Source organism: Netta rufina (assembly GCF_964035555.1).
Source record: "Netta rufina genome assembly, chromosome: 10".
In the NCBI taxonomy this organism is placed as follows: Eukaryota; Metazoa; Chordata; class Aves; order Anseriformes; family Anatidae; genus Netta; species Netta rufina.
The window spans coordinates 22,958,382-22,975,631 of record NC_140133.1 but is presented as its reverse complement, the minus strand read 5'-3'; the positions used below and the strand labels follow the sequence as shown (position 1 = coordinate 22,975,631).

At 38.4% G+C, this 17,250-nt stretch overlaps 2 protein-coding genes across 2 annotated transcripts in view; one reads left to right on the top strand and one right to left on the bottom strand.

The window, feature by feature from the left end:
* The window catches only part of LOC311213107 (uncharacterized protein), a gene marked incomplete at its 5' end in the record, with an annotated part of 26,413 nt that extends 9,163 nt beyond the window's left edge, over positions 1–17,250 (top strand). Inside the window, 3 exons of the mRNA XM_084292929.1 lie at positions 7,389–7,507; positions 9,932–9,990; positions 16,563–17,250. Of these exons, the coding sequence (XP_084149055.1) occupies positions 7,389–7,507; positions 9,932–9,946 (134 nt within the window). The 3' untranslated portion in view covers positions 9,947–9,990; positions 16,563–17,250. The remainder of the gene's footprint in view (positions 1–7,388; positions 7,508–9,931; positions 9,991–16,562) is intronic.
* TRH (thyrotropin releasing hormone) lies at positions 388–2,382 on the bottom strand (the record flags this gene model as incomplete). The annotated part of the gene is made up of 2 exons (XM_084292614.1): positions 388–974; positions 2,187–2,382. 2 exons carry the CDS (start codon positions 2,380–2,382, stop codon positions 388–390), a joined length of 783 nt encoding a protein of 260 aa, XP_084148740.1.

The window sequence follows — 17,250 nt, the reverse complement described above, 5'->3', positions numbered from 1 at the left end:
TTTTCTTCCAATTCATGTACTGATTTCACTGACATGAGAGGAAGTCATGCAATTATTCTTCTTGAGTAGCAGCTGAACAGATATTAAAGATCCTGTTTAAGACCGCACATAGGATTATTCTGGGGTCTAGGACCATAAGGAACAGAGCGCTCTTAACTTCACAGAGTGGGGGAGTCGAAGACTCTCAGTACTTGCCTGGGCCATTCAACTGATTGCTTCTGTTCCATTACTTTAAGTTTGTGACAAAGCCATTAGCTTAAATGGGGACTCTCACTCACTGGAAGGTAGTGCAGAGATCAGCAGCAGGAAGCCAAAAGGGAGTGAACAGAATTTTTTAGTGTTCTGGCAATTTACTTCACCAAATGCAAATGATACACAATTACTTTCTCATTCCTCTGTTTCACTCTCCCATGTTGATCTCCTTCCTGGGTGCTGACGTTTTTCTTCTACCCTGTCTTTGCTAAATTTTTCTGGTAAATCAACCCACAAGCTGCCTGTGTTACAGGTGGAGGACTCCTGAAGGTCACAGGGACCTGCATAATCTGGGTTATCAGTATCCCAGTGCCTTTTTCCAGGGTGCTGGCGTTTCTCCCCATCATGGTCACTTAGGTCTAGCTCATCATTCCAGCCTCTCTTGCTAGGATGCTGATGTTTATGCATCAGATACCCTCTCCCTGGATGCTGTCTTTTGGATAACCCATTCAAGTAAGTCAGACGTGCACTAGAGATGTCCGCATGTTGGTCCCACGGCGACCTTCTGCCAGGATGCTGTTGCTTTTTCAGCTCCAGGTAGCTGGCAAGGTCATCTTCTACCTCCCTTTTCCCTGGATGCTGCCTCTTCTGAATGTCCCCATAAGATGCTTCTTCCTTGACATCTCTTTTTCCAGGATGCTGTCTCTTTTCCAGGTCACTTATGTATCTTTTTCCGGGGTGTTGTCTTTTGGAAAGCCATTCTGGCAGAGGGGCATTTAATTCTGTCCAAGGGAAGAATAATGTTAATGAACCTCCATAATCCTCTCTAAAGAAATGTGAATTTGTGAAGTTCTACAGTGCAGATTATAATCTGTTGCTCATTATACCCATTTATTTGCACTGGTAACTGTGTTGTCTTGAATTTGATTACTCTAGATGGTCTCTGTCAAAACAATTCTGGCACTTTTTTTTTTTTTTTTTTTTTTTCCAAGGGTAGATTGATATATTAGGAACTAGGTGCAAACCAAGTGGGAAGACATGCAGTGACAAAGGGTAATGTGTTGGTTGATTTAGACTTCGCAGAAGCAAGTCAGATTCAGGTAAAGGTGTAGCAGGGTGAATAAAAGATGCTGGGTAGACGGAAGAAATCAGCTGCAGTAACTGGGAGCAGGGAGGGTTGGATACAGCATGAGATAGAGAAAGGGCAGGGTTGAAACACAGGTAGAAGCAGGAATGTGGACATTTGAATGCTAGCTCAGTATTTCCAACAGCCATAAGTATCTCTTACTTATTCTTAAGCTCTGCTTAGTGTTTCATGCCTTAGATTGACATGGCCAGCTCTCAGCATTCATGTGAGGAGGGAGGGATTCCTTTTCTATGGGGCCCTAGGGCCAGCTCCTCTGCCCGCTCTGTGCTTTTTGTTGGTGGCAGGCCCCTATGTGCTGCTATAGTCTCCAAGTGTGATCTGCTTCCACTGCTGTGACTGGTGGGAGCAGAGCATCTGCAAGCTGTCAGGAGGGGAATGGCACTAGGACAGCCTCTGCATTCCCAGCCACACATGGAAAAGCCCACCTCTGTTGGGGTGTAGAAGCCAGAAGGCTGAGGTAGAAGGTGAATGGGAGCACTCCCACCTGCAATTAGCATTAAATACAGGGTCCAAAACTGCAGAATGTCCTCCCATATGTCCTCTTGGAGCTTTCCTAGAAAAGTACTTGACAGACAGGCAGATGTTTTGTGACAGGCTTCTACCTTTTCTATGCAGCATCTTACTCAGTGATAGTGTGGCATTGCCTAAGGTAGGAGGTAGTAGAGAAGAAAGCGCCTTTTGAGAACTGTGCCAGTATATTACAGCAGATGGGCTATCCCTCCCTTTACCTTAGTTGGAGTAATAAATATATACATTAGAATCTGGGAAGTAAATACATTGGATCTAATAATCTCAGCCAAGAAATACACCAGCATTACCAAAGGGATGTACCCAGTATTACATATACCTTTATTCATCTCTTCTTTCTTTTCAGCTTTCTTGAGGACAGACTGAAGGATGAAGCTTTCAGATCTCTGCAGGATGTTATCCAGGGGACTTCTTCCCATGTTCTCACTTGCTTCTGGAAGGGGCTGCCCCCCATTGAGGCAAACACCAGACAAGGTCAGGCAGAGGAGTAGCAGTGGCAGCTGGATAGACAGCATTGTGAGACAGGAGTTCCTGCAACTTCCATGGGAGAGAGAACAACAGGGGAGGAGGATGGAGCAAAAGAATTCTAGCAATAATAGCCATATTGCCAGACACTGAAAAAGAACTACGGCATTGTTGTAGGGATTGAAGTCTCATATGAAGGTCCCTCTTGATTTCTGTTACAGACCTCTCAGTTTATTTTATATTCTTCAGAGAATCTGTAAATTCTTCATAATTGAGACCAAGTACTCATTCATTTTTTTTCTGGCAGTATAAATATGAGCATTTCAGACACCTAACTTCATGATACACAGATGATCTGGAAAACCAGTGATCTTGCTCTGCCTTTTGCCAAGAGGCAAAAATAATTTCCCTATTGAACCTTGTATTAACTGTTGTCCTACATGAGGTACACACATGTAAACCTGCACTAACAATCTCCAACAGGCAATTTCTTTTGCCAAGGGTTTATTTTAAAATAATGTGGTTTACAACACTTCCATTCCACCTTCAGTTAAAGTCCAACTTTAACAGCCAGGCTTTAAATATCTATTTCTATATATTTAAGGTACTTGTGTGTTTTTGCATTTGCCCATATAAGAAGATAGCTGTGCTATCTTCTGTTAGTTAGGGAGGTTTCTTGCATTGTGAAAGCAGCTAACATCTTTTGCAGAGACAATAATAACTGTATCCTCTATTACCACTTGCCTAGATAGCAAGTGTTTTTCTGTTTCTACCAGCTAGCACTGGAATTCCTAAAGCACTTGCCACTGATTTATTTTCCAGTAAGCAGACTTCCTTCAATAGAATGGAATATATCTTTAATATTACTATAGCAATCATTTAGCTTAGTTACATCCTCAGAACATAAAAGAAATACACAATGTTAACAAGTTCTATGCATTTTTAAAATAGATGAGTATATTATCATATTGGCAGGTTTCTATCACCTCTGGTAATGTCCTTGGATAACAGCCCTAAGAATATCACATAGGCTATTTGGCTTAGAACAATTTTTAGAAGAAAAGTTAGAATCAGCTAAAAGGAAATGATTTGATAACTTACCTGGTTTGTAGTTTCAGATTTTTGCTAGGTGCATCTGACAAGAGATTGCAAACAGCTTTAAAGGATTGAACACATCTGAGCTTCAAAGTTGCCCTTTTTCTGCTACAGACACATGCAGTATCCAATAAAACTGTTGCTAAGTTCTCTTTGGACGGCTTGTGTCGCCGTACTTATACTGTACTGCCTCTGGACCCTTTATGCAAATAGCTGTGAGGTAATGTAGGTGATGTGTTGTTGCTTTTTTTTTTTTTTTTTTTTTTTTTTTTTTTTTTTTACTGATGTCAGAGATCTGCATTTTGAATGCACTTTAAAACTGTGATGGTTATTTGCTGACTTCCTTATATCTTTACTGGACCTGAATGGAAAAACCTGCTGTTTTTTCCATTCTCCAAAGAGACTGTATTGAATTTTATGTAAACCATCAGAGAGAAAAAGGAGATGTGTTTTTTTTTTCTTTTTTTCTGCTTAATAAAAAGAAGCTTGTGTATCTTCTATTAAACAAATACTATGGAATAAATGCAAAGAGAGAGGTAATTTATCAAGCTAAGGAAGAAAATTTAAAAATGTAATTGATTACATTTAAATAAGTTTATACAATGGGTTCTTTTTCTGAATAACACTGAACAGTTTCTGTCTTAGAATTCCATATTTTCTTGGCATAGATTTTCCATAAACAGTATGCTAGAATACAGATACGTAGTGTTAGATATTAAAACATGGCCAGGACACTGGCATTTTACTACCTCTCTAGGGTGCTGTGCCACAGCCTGAGACACAAGGCATTTTGGCGATACTCTTAAAAGCACTGCACGTAAAAGTGGATCCATTATACTTATAGGTAATGTGGGTCTTCACGTGGCCTGTAAGATTGCCTCTGCTGCTACTCCAGTTAGTTTTAAGTTGACTCTTGCTAGCCTATGGAGCAAATTCATGCAGGGCATGTTTGATGCATAAAGAAGCAGTAAAAATCTCCAAATCTCTCTTTCCTTTCTGTTGTCCAGGATTTGTAGCTCTTGCACCATTTCAGCTATATTTTGGGCAACAAATACTGGGCATAGGTGAAGAAAGGCACCATTTTACATCTGAACAGATAATGAAAATACTCCATAAAATTAAAAACGGATGAAGTTAGTTGTTTTGTTATCAAAGTGACTTACTACCCATCTGAATTTAACAGAAAATGGTCATCTTGTGGAGCTTTTCCCCCTACCCCATTCAACTTTATGTGATGGACCAGAAAATACACAAGAAGAGCCTTGTTATCAGTTCTTTGCGAAATAAAAGCTGACGTTCTTGGAGTGACTGTAGTGGAATGCAGCTATTACCTCAACCTTCTGCCCTGAGAATGTCATCTCTTGAATTTTGTCTTAATATCTCAGGAAGAATGTATCAAAAATTGTATATAGATGTGCCTTTTGATATTAATTACCCTGTTGTAATTTGAGAGTAGTCATGGATGTCAGTGTACTTGTTCCAGATTTGCTGAAGGGTTAGAGTTTGGGGCTCATGGCATTTTAACTGTATCTCTAACGATTATATCGAAAATGGAATCTATTTTACTTTTTTGGATTTCTGTGGGAGCCAAATTTTTCCTTCAATTTTACTATGGCTAGCCTTAGAATTTGTCTCTCTCTGATTTGTAATGATTCATATATTGAATTGAGTTTAAAAAAATCCTCCTGCCCTTTGAAGCATTGCTCTTGAAAAAAAAGATAGATGGGAAAAACAGAAGTTTAAATAGCTGAAACACTTTCATATATACAAAGCCATATAGAAATATTAATTCAAGGAACAGCTAAGAATCTGATATTAAAAATAGCCTCCCATATGAATGTATTTCATCTTAGCACTGAGTGAATGAGTCAGATTTCACTTGTCTGTGGTACAGCAGTTTCATTGCTGTGGTACAGCAGTTGACATACTGAATCTCTTGGCTACCAAGAAATGATAGGATTGCTAAGACTTGTACTTTGGAAGAGTGCAATTTAATAAATCTTCACTTGACACATATCTCCAGTGTGAGAATCTGTACAAAGCCTGAGTTGGAAATAATTCTTAGCATGCAGTTCTCCCTCCAGTCTGAAGTTAATTCGGACAGCATAGAATGCTTGCATGTGTAGCTCAAGCTTAGGTACAGCAGGAGCTGTTCCTCGCAGAGACCTTTTACTGATTCTCTTAATGCACATGCAGCAATTAGGCATGCACGTGCATGGTCTAATGCACGAGATGCACTCATTGCCCAGTCTGCCACCTTATCCTAGGTTATTTTCTTTGTAAGACTGTCCACCCATCGAAAACCAGTGTCCCCTCAATTTCTGTGGACAAGCTGACAGGTCTTGTTCTCCATTATAGTATTTCTACCACAATCAAATACTAATGCCATAGATTTGGGAGCTGCTATTGCATCAGTCACTGTGAGCCTCATAAGGAGTGACATTCACTTTGCACTAGCTGCCTGGCATTTCCTGGGTGTAATAACTCCTTATGGTGTCTTATGATACCATACCTGAGTTTAAAAAATTAATTTACTGGGCTATAAATTAAAGTGGGCATAGATGGAATGAGAACTGCATTTTTAAATATTTATTTCAAAAAGTGAAACAGTACAGTAAAGTTGTTAAGAATTCTGTTGTTAGCTCCCTACAAGGCTTTCTTAATAAGCTGTTAAGCCAAGCATGCCTTCTAAATTAAAAAAAAAAAAACATAAATTACAACACGGATGTTTTTGTCATGTGTTTGAAGGCTTCAGTAATTCTGAATAGTTTTTTAATCTCACTTTGTTACAGTTTTTTCTTCACTTAATCACGTTTTCTCTGTGCTTTTTAACATAAAAGATTTGGAACGAATTAAGCATTGTGACTAGCATCTGTCACATACGAGTTTATTCTTGCTGTCTCTTCCCCAAGGCAAGAAGAGTGTGATGTAAATTGGCTTGTTTGTCAGGATTTTTTAAAAAACAGTTTGCATGAATAGCTAGGTTCACACATACTAATATATATATGAAGAAGGAAGGCCAAAAATTTATCTTGCCCTTGGAGCAAAAGGTGGGGTTTGTACCAACTATGTTCCAATGGAGTTTTTCCTAGAGTCTTGTGCCAATGTCTTAATCTCAATGGGATGCTCTTTTACCTGCACGCTCCATCAGGCATCTGGGAGCAGTCAGGAAGCTCTAGTGTCAATGGATTTGAGCAGTCCTCTTAATCCTCTTACACTGTGGGCATTGCGTCTTTAACAGCCATGCTTGAAAGCTGTTCTCAAAACTAAGTTTTTTTGTTTTGTTCTGTTTTGTTTTTCAAGCAAGATGTATTTACAAAGTATTTCAGTTTTGAAGAGGCATTTTCTGACAGAAACTTGTTTCTGTGGTACATCCTCAACAAGCTATTGCACATGGGATGTTTTTAAACTGCCACCTGCAGCATTCTAAGTCACAAGTAGACACATAGATTTGCGAGACAGGTAATATCTTCCATCCCATAATCTCTGTACTAACAGCTGACAAAACAATACCCCCAATCCCAGACAAAGCTAGTGTCACTCTGGTTAAAATGTTGTCCAGCTATCATCCAGTTCAATTTAGCATTCACAATTTATGAGAGAGGTATAAGGTGACTTGGTTACTGCATTTATGTCCTTGTACATGGGGAAGATAACAGTGGGGCAATTTCTGCCTTTATGCTAGTAAAAGCATAAGAACTAGTACCTGGAAACTGAGGTTGAACAAATTGAATTCAGATTCCTTGCTATGATGGTAATTAGACAAGGAAGTAATTTTCCATATGTAGCCTTGGTATTGCTTGGAAATTTAGAAATTATTTTTCTTTTGGCAGGTCAAATGTTTTACTATAGCTTCACTATAGTCAGTAGCAGAGCATGTCACATCCCAGTTGGTATTGTTGTAGTTTCATCAAAAAACAGAAATAATGAGGATTAATGATGCTTTTTCCATTCATTTCAGTACTTGGGAAGATAAAATCTAGGAGTGGAAATGAAGGCATCTCCTCTACCATGGACTTTATTTCTTCCAGTATTGAGCCCCAACATTGGCGCTGCTGCTGCTTACTACAAGCATTGGAGGTGAGGAAAAGCTTGTTTCTGATACGAGATCCAGGGCCGTTTTTAAGGTAGCTGCTAGTTAAATACAGTCAACTGAATTGTCCAAGAAAATCTGGTGAAATCATTAGAAACTCTACTGGCTAATGCTGAGTATCACTTGAAATGTGACCGGAAAACGGTGAGGAACAAAAGTAAAGGGCCAGATTTGAAGGCTCTGGCACTTTCAATTGACTCTCCTTTCAAAAAATTCCACAAATGGCAAAATGGTCTGCTCTAACTGTAAGCCCAAAAGTTTTGTAGTTTTGCAGACACAAAAGTGTTGAAGCTTAGTTTCATGAATTCCTTGAAACAAATACAAAATCCTTTGAGGAAACTTAATATAGGAAGAGATTAGGTATTCTATTTTAAATAATGAATAGGACAAGTATTGAATGAGATGAGGACATTAATTTCTGTGCAGGGATGCTCTTAATAGAATTACTGAGTAAATTCCACGTGGAATGCACACAGCTCGCCTCACTAGTTGAAATCTCTAAAGGCTAGGGAAGGCTATTATATTAGAAGGGAGGGGGGTATATCCTGTGTAGCATTAAAACTTTTGCTAAAAGGAATATAAATAGCATGTTGCTTGTATCAGCTAAATTGTTTTGTAGTTTCATGAGGAATCAAAACCAAAGCATTATTTTATTAATCCCGCATACTGGCTTACTGATAGACTTTTCAATACTAAACAGCATATTATGGAGTCAGAACTTGACAGGCTTAATTGTATACTTAAGAGTCAGTCTAGCTCACAGTTTATTCCTTCTGGGATGGTGGCAATTTGGAATTAAAGATCTCAATGGATTCACTGTACTGTTGTAATTAGTTTGTAATTATCTCAGTAATGTTTATGCAGGGTCATTTCTGTAGTTTTCTAATTGAGAGAGAACCCTGTAATATGGAAAGAAAGTGGCCATCTTCAGAAAGAGTATCATTGTGCCTTGTCTCTTGCTCCAGGGACGGTCCAAGATCTTTCAAAACAAATAATGTCATTTCATGAAACAAGACCCACCAGGCATCAAAACCAACAGCTTCCCAGCCTGTTGTTTTCTCACAACTGCTAATAGCAGCAATCAAAAGATTCCCTGCTTTATTCCAAGCAGGGAATTAGTCATTGGACAAAACAAATTTCAGCAGTTTGGTATACCTTGCCAAAATTTTGCTTTTAAGCTGTGGAGAAATTAGTGATACAGAAACAAGAGATTCAGGGATATTTGGGTTGGTATGACAGAAATGGTGGACATTCACCTTCCTTTTAAGAAGCAAGCCTGATTGACACTGTCAAGTAACTTGTAAAGTCAGTGGAAGGTTTGTAAATACATCACTGCTTCCCATTGCAATTAAAGCAGAAACATGCTTGTTTCTTCTGTGCTGTGCCTTTATACTTGCTGCTAACACATCCTAATTATGGTGAAGAAAGCATAATTGGATGTGAAAGGAGTAAATTTGAGTGCAAGAGAAGAGGCAACAAGAGATTTAGTGTTTTGCACAAAGTATTTGAAAATGCTAGTTAGGATGTTAAAGTTTCCAGTCATCAGCTTGCACCTAGTTCTTCTGTCAAGTTCACTAGGAATTACCAACACAGCACATGTAAAAATCTCACCTGACAGTCCCTGCTTGTTCAAATGTCAAAGACACAAGGCTCAGAAGCTCCTGATGGTTTGACGTACCTAATGCATACCCAGTAGGTAGAGATCAGAGACCACAGTGGGAGCATGAATAAGACTGAGTAAAAATAGAATGAAAAGGTCCAGAACTGGCCCTTGTAGCTGATGGTAGAACATCTTCCTTTCTGAAATGCCGAAGTTTCTATAGCTGCTTTAAAAATAACTAATTTTATTTACTGTTGTTGCTTTCTTTTGCTGTAAAAGGCAGCAAGCTATTCAGTGGTATATTCAGCAAAGCAATCTCAAGCTTTGCTTTAAGAATATAGTGTGAATGTGGTTTGGTTTCATGTTGACCACATTGGTCTGATAAGAAAGGGAAGTGGTGCCAGTGACATGACCCCATCAAGAAGCCAGATCTGTTTCTGCCTGCCTATATACAGTACCCAAAAAGCAGCTATTCTTAAGGGAGCTGCAGCTCGGAATCAGATGTAGAGAGGAATTCTGACCAGATATATGGTGTTATTAACGAAATTAATTACAGGTGCCAGTCATATCAGCTGAGGACACTGAATTGGATAACATATTGTTCAAGTATTGCTCCCTTCCTCTCCTTGTTTCTGTTTGCCTGTATGCATACGTTATTATGTGTGTGTTTGTTATGGATAACCTGCTTCTGACTTGTCTTTATTGGTCTTAATAGTTACTAAGTTAATTGGTCATCTCATTTTCTGAAGGCTTAAATTTGCTCACCTTGTGTTACTCTTCCTGCAGTAAGACTGGTCATTTTATCTTTTAGGTTACTGGTTGTTAAGAGTCCTGTGGTGCAGCAACAGTGAAGATCAGAATCCCATCATGGTAAGTACTATACAGAAGTAAAAATGAGAATGTACATCCTAAGACAGTGACAATGATGTGTTACAGGTGTATGAAATAATTTAGTATAAATATGTTATTTCAAGGGTTTTGGTAGCCATCAGGATAGTCAGAGGTACGTACAGTTAGTTTGTAAGTTTTGCTGCAGTGTTTCAAAAGGATTTGGAAGAAGAAAGGATGGTAGTTCTATAAAATCCAGCACAGAGTTATTCCCACTTGTAAGGACAAGAACATAAAAAAGCTGGTTGCTTGGTATTACCAGCAGGAGGAAGACAACTGGAGTTCTTGCTCTCCAGTTCCAGCGTGGATCTTTTATGAGAGGACCTTTGCAAATAGTAAGTGATAGAGTTCACAGTTTCTGTTATTGTCCATTAGCCCCACCCCATGTCCTTAAAGCCTATGAACAAAAATAATTAGGGGCTTTTTAGTTTATCAGTTTTATCAATCATTAACGTCACCAGTGAAAATGGAAGCCATTACTTAAAATTCAGACCTTCACTATGTAAAGGGTTAATGGCCAGAAATCAGACAGGGATATCTGCACTGTACTTAGCTAACCACAGAAGCCACTGGAGATGTAATGCAGTGCTGAGGTGCTCATGTTCCAAATGTGTATTTAAGGATTGTGTAGAGCACAATAGGTCATCAAGTCCCTTCTTTGGAGGGCTGAGTGAATTACCTGGCTAATGTGAGGGGAGTTCATTGAGTATTCAGTTTAGAACTGTTCCCAAGCCCATCATTCCTAGTCATCTAGACGAACCTTGATGCACAACAAAGATACTTAGGGGAAAAAAAAAAAAAGAAAGAAAGAAAGAAAAAAAAATATCCCCACAATCAGTTGTTCAAGTTATGTGGTTTTCATATTGTACTACTAACTATGAAATGACAGACCTTTATGTAATTTGCATCTTTATAATAACTTCTGTGGTCATTGTAATAGCAGTAGACTTCTACACTGGTGCTTTGGACTAATGGATTTGTTTGCGAACAAACAGCATGAGGTGAGAATCAATGTGTATTTAGCTGCCATTTGGGGACAGAGATTATAATTAAAGCTGTTCTATAGGCCAAATAATGGGTATCATGCTTTATGGAACAATAAAGGCACAAAAATAACCAGTGAAGTATATACTAAGACCAAGAATAGCTCTGGCCTTTAGGAATCTGTGATCTCCTTATGGCTTCCTACTCACATAATTCCAGCTGGCACACTGTACATCCCAAGGGAAGCTGAGTGAGTGAACCCAAAACACTAGAGTAAAAATTCTTGGAAGCATTTCATACCTGCTTCTGCTGGGAGGACTGCGAGACACAAAGCTTATGTGCTTCTTCACTCTTCTGTCAGTCCTCTCCTGGGCCTTGTGGGCTGAGCCTGGCTATGAACAAAGATACATTTAAGATTAGTTAAAGAATGGCTTGCAGATGCAAATTACAGCAGTTGGTGATTTTTGTAAGCACCAAGATGAGAGGCTACATGGTCATTTGGTTAGAATGGAGTCTGGGAATTGGGAGAGCTGTACTCTATTTCTGTATCTCCCATTGAATTGTTCTGTGACTCTTAGTGATGCATCAAGGCAGAAATCCAGCTATAGTCAAAATCAGTCAGACTTTTTTTAGATATCAACTGAAATAACATAGGCCCTTAAATATCTGAATTTTGTGCTTGTCCACAAACAAGGGATAGTGATACAAGATGTGGACTCTGATGTTTATGACATGCTTTGAAATTCTCAGATGCAGACAAGAAAAGTCAAAAGCACTGTTAATAGTTACTCTTTGAAAAGCAAGTAGAATTCACCAAGCCCAGTGGGCCTGATGTGCAAGCTTAAGTCAAGAAAACAGTAAATAGAGAAGTTGTGTTTGAGTGGACTCGTATGAAGATTTGGTGTGACTGTGATGTGAGCGCTTTTCTTGGCCCAGGAGCAATGATGTAAGATCCTGCTAGATGAGCGATTTCTCAGGATTCTTTCTACAGTCCAATGATGACTTTAACAATTTTCTCCTTTTTCAGATACTAGCACTCATATCCTTCTTTGTCTATAGTTCCCATCCGATTTAAAATGTTCTCTGTTGGCCCCTAAAACCTGGTGTGGTGGAATTCTAGAAATGAATTCTTGAAATGTCTGATGATGGTCTTCATATCCTTTGGTGTAGAGATGGCTGAATCACATCAGTGGTTTTCAACCTGTACAAAACAATGCAGGGTTTGGAATGAGTTGAAAGGGATGAGTAAAAGGTCATTAATAAAAGCAATTCTTTAGTTAAATTTGCTCTTTGGTGATCTATATCTTCCCTAGAAAATGCTTATAGATCTGCAACTAGAAAATGTAAGAAATATTTTGTATTCTTTTGAATATATTTTGAATCCTTTTTAAACCTTCATTTCAGTAATTGTGTGATTCAGAGGCCATAATGGAAGATGCAGAGTTAAGACTTTAATAACTTTACATTTTTGTAGTTATTATTGAAAAATAAAACAACCTTTTGGCATTCTGAGAGGAAATGGCTCATCAGAAACAAGAAGCTGCGAGACTGTTTCTAAAATACCATTTGGAACATCTCAGCAATAATCTATGGTTATTTCTAAGCCTCCCATGCTCACGTTGAGTAAGTGAAGCTTAAGTCTTATTGCATGGGGAAATTATGGAAATGCCAAGGACTATCTGTTAAACAGGTGGTGCCATTGATCATTAACTGAACTTTATAGACACAGCATCTTTTTGTCATTTGAATAACAAATGATCTCTAAGCTTATACCAAAGTAAATCTTATTAACCTTTTACAACTACTTATGCTTTTACTGAAAAGCAGTAACTCCATCTTCATTAAAATCACTTTCAATTCTGTATGGAGCAAGGTACTGAGCAAAGTAATTCCATAAACACATACTTGCATAGGAAGAAAGAAGGCACATAGCAATTTTCTTTACTTGAATGTACATAGCACTGACCAGTCTGTAATGGGGAATTGAGGAACATCGCTAAACAGTTTAGAACTGTGATCAGTTGCTGTGATCAGATTGCTTCTGATGCCCTCTGTTTGTCAGATGGTTTGGGTCCTCTGGAATTTCAGCAGCGACAAACATGAATGGGCTCACATAGAAAACTTGCCTGTTGCAGAGCACAACAATACCTGGCAGAATTTACTGCTTTTACAAACAATGACTTGACAGCCCAGCTTCCAGGTGCTCATCTGAAAGCCTTAGGAAGAGTGTGCGAACAGAAACCTGGCATTTCCCTGCTTGCTGCCTCTACCATGTGAGAGTAATTCTCTACCTTTCCAGTTACTGTGATGGTTGCAGACCTAGTGTTCAGCTTGCCTGTACTCCAACAAGCTGAAAGGGACCAAACTGAGACCGTTTTACCCCCTGAGGACTTGCTTTTATCATCTTCCTCTTGAACTGTGAAGGAGAGATGGAGAGATAATCACCAGACAGGTCAGCCTTGATCTTGGTTTCAGTGTGCATCACAGTAATTACACAGCTACTTTTGCAGCTCTCAGCATTGTTGCTTTTAAAAACAACAGTCATGGGGATACAACCATCTCACCTATGTGGCCTGGTTGTTTAGAATAGTCCTACTACTTAGAGGAAACATACTTGCTGTTATTAAGAACACAGAAGTAAACAATCTAGCTCTGCTCATGGACAAAATAGTTAGGCCAGGCTTCTGAGAGAATACATTTTGCTTGACAATATTTGACGTTTGTTACTGTGTTTTTGTCAGGGAATGAATTGCAATGCAAAAATTAATAAATAAATAAATTCAGAAGTGAACATAAGATCCTCTCGTATGGGGATGTATCCTCACCACCATGTCAGAGTTCTGTTCAACTGGGGTAAAGCTTCTGGGGGAAAAAAGTGTAATCAGTTTGGGAGTCTACCACAGTATAGTGAAGGGTATTGTAGAAGGGCAGTCTCAAAGCAAAAGTTTTCAGATGCTCAAAAAGGTACCAGAAATGTTTCTGATTAGAAGGCAAGAAGAGAAGGCCGATTAACTGCAGGCCAATTATCTGGTCATAAGCAGCAGGTTATATTGGCCTCTATCTGAGCTGTGTGAATACAGTTGTCTCAGGTGTGATGCCATGTAGAAACACCCAGGATTTTTTGAACTTTTGAATTTATTGCAAGGTTTATTTTTTAACGTGATTGCCATATGTTCATGTTTTCCATATCTTGGCAAACTCTGATATGATATACTTAGCCTCCATTCTTTACTTGGAGAACTAACAGGCTTCCTTTATGAACACAGGAGAAAATAAGTAATGAAAACTCATTACTTTACAAATTAGCCAAGACTTTGACAGTGTTTCCTCTTTTGCAAACACAATGGGAGAAAATGCACTGTAACACTGATACCTTTCTTCTTCCAGAAGGCAAATGTAGAAAAGCTATGGTATTGTTCTAAAGAGCTTTTTCTTTCTCCTTTAGCCTCCACTGGAGTCTGTCACATCCTTCTTTAATAAAGTCCATTATTAGTACAGTTTCTGAGGTTCACAGGGAAAATGAGATCAATAAGAATTTCTTCTAAACCTGATTGAAAGTAGCAGATTATTGAACTACCTCTGTTTTTAAATGAGCATTTAAATCTCTGGTATAACACCGTTGGCAAATTCAGCAATCAATTCCACAGCTGTATAAGAAAACCAGTCAGATAAATGCAGAGCTTCATAAACTCACACAGTTCAACATCATGTTACTAAGCAGACTGGAGTCACACATCTAAGAATGCTGTACTGCCTCAAATCCTGGAGGACCATCCATTCACACTGATATTCTAACAGTACATTCAGACTATTCATTTAAATCTGCTTGGTTTATTTTCTCTGTGAAATTCTTTAAATATAAGCTGCATGTCCAGCCTCAATCAGATAAGGTAAGGATATAAAGTACTTCTATTACTTTACTCCGCTTAACAGAAAGGCTAAAACATTTTGTTCCTTCCTTTCTGCATTGGACATCAAAATTTTTCACATGAGAAGATCATGGGCACTATTGATTACAATGAAGACATGTTTCTATAGACTTCATTGATGATCTGCACGTAAACTCTAAACAATAGTTCTGAAGTTCTCCATAGTCACAGGCTGACCAACATCAGGTATTCCTTTTGGTGCAACTTTGGACTTGATTGTGAATGGCAGCAAACTGCAGCTACCTCCTTGATTTATTTTGTTTCTTCAGATTTGTTTTCAGATAGCATTTTAATCTCATGAAGTCCTGCATCTCTATTTCTTTTCTGAAGGGGGCTGATAACACAGGACAGTGCTCTATTTTTTGGCAATCAAGAGCACACAAATAAGATTTTCCACTGTCCATCACATCACTCATACCTGATAGTAGGATACCAAAACACTATGAAAAGCAGACATAAAGGATTTAGCCTGTATCTAAGAAAAGAATTAGGCAAAGTGTACTACTTCAGAATTTGTCTGTGACATTTTTTGGAAATACATAATGCTTCTAGTAAGCAGTAACACCAAAGTTGTGCAAACCAATACAATGAAGAAAACTGCTTTTTCTGCTTTCTTCCCAAATATTAGCCTGTACTAAACAAACCTGAAATTGCGTTTTGTTTCTTCCCACTGTATGTAAATGATGATCCATTAGTGTATATTAACAGCTTGTTAGGATTTTAAAGGGCTTTAGAAGTTACTTCAAGATCATTAAATTAGAAATTAAAAGGATAAATGAACACTGTGTACTTTACTAAGAAAGCAATTGTGTTCTTCTCCTTACAAGACCTTTTCAGCTGCACTGCATATACAACACAGTACCTAAGCAAGGCAAGCAGGATAAATCTGGAGCTGGTAGCCAGGTCTAACTAAAAAAACAGAGCATAAGGCAATAACGTGGTGACAAGGCAGGCCTAATGTCAAGTCTGGAAGACAGTTCATAAGTCATATTAATAGACCAGACATCTGTACAGCCTCTTACTATTCTTGCAAGGAAGTGTTCTGATTTAGAACTGAGTGTGGAAGCAAGAGACATGTTTAAGTATCAAAAATAAAGTCATTTCTAACTATATATTTGTAGTCATTAGCTAACATTTATGGCAGCAAGTACATGAGTCAGTGAGAGAGACCTCTTTCATGTTTGTCCTCACAAACTATCACAGTGGATGGAAGAGCTAGTGCAGGACTTGTCTGACAGCATTACCATGTTAAAGCAAGCAAACAAAAAGCTCGACCATCACTACTTTATTTTCTTAGTGAGAATAGCATGATCTAAGTTATGTACCTATGCTTCATAGGTGTCTTTTGCTACCAGAAGCCTACCTGCTACTAAAACATGGCTCGACAGATCTACAGCAATGGCTGCATGGTTTTAGGTGCCCAACTGGAGAAAGCTCAGGTCTGTTATGGTACCAGTGCCCTCACTTGCTTATCTCTGTTTCGAATCTTAGGAACATCAACTTTATTTTTTCCTCTTCCCTTTTTGTTTTTTAATACCTTGTGCCCTTCTTCAAAAAAAAATGCATTTTTGATGCATTTGGTCTTCTACTATGCAAGCAAAGTTACTACAATTTCTTTGAACTACTGTTCTTGTCTTCTAGGAACGGGTGACTGCAGTACTAAAGAAACAGAAGCAGCTGAGGTCGCTTCTCTGGTGATGCATGACAGTGTGTGGGGGTAGCAATAGTCAGTGCTTTCACCATTGCGGAGAGGAATACTGGGAAAATGCCGTAACAAACATCAAGATTATTGTACCTCTAAACGGAGTGAACAAACTTTCTCTTCTCCCTGAGAAGGTGTTTATTAGATATTTAGGAAAAAGAAGTTAAATATATCATTAGAAATCAATGGCTGTCTTGAGCTGTGTATGCCAAATGTTCTTTCAAGCTTATTATCGCACAGTCACAAGACAGGATGTTTGGGATTTCATGCTCAGCTTTGTCCTGATGGAAATTCCAGATTTCCCCAGAACACTGGTTTCAGTGGACTTTTGGTTAATGTGTCTAAATAGGGTTATGTGCAGATATTACGTGTGGAAGCCATAGAGTTGATCATAAAAGGTATTTCTTAATGTAACTCAAGGCTAGCATCTTATTTTAGTATAATCAGAATGTATCTACAAGAACACGTATGATTGGCTAAAGATCTAGCTGACTGGAATTTCTCATATTTATGGCAGAAATGGGTTTCCTCTCACTTTAACTATTTTAAACTATACCGTTATTAGCTTTATTCATAATTTCATTCAGAACTGCCTCTTGCATGTCATTTAATTTTAATAAAGCACAA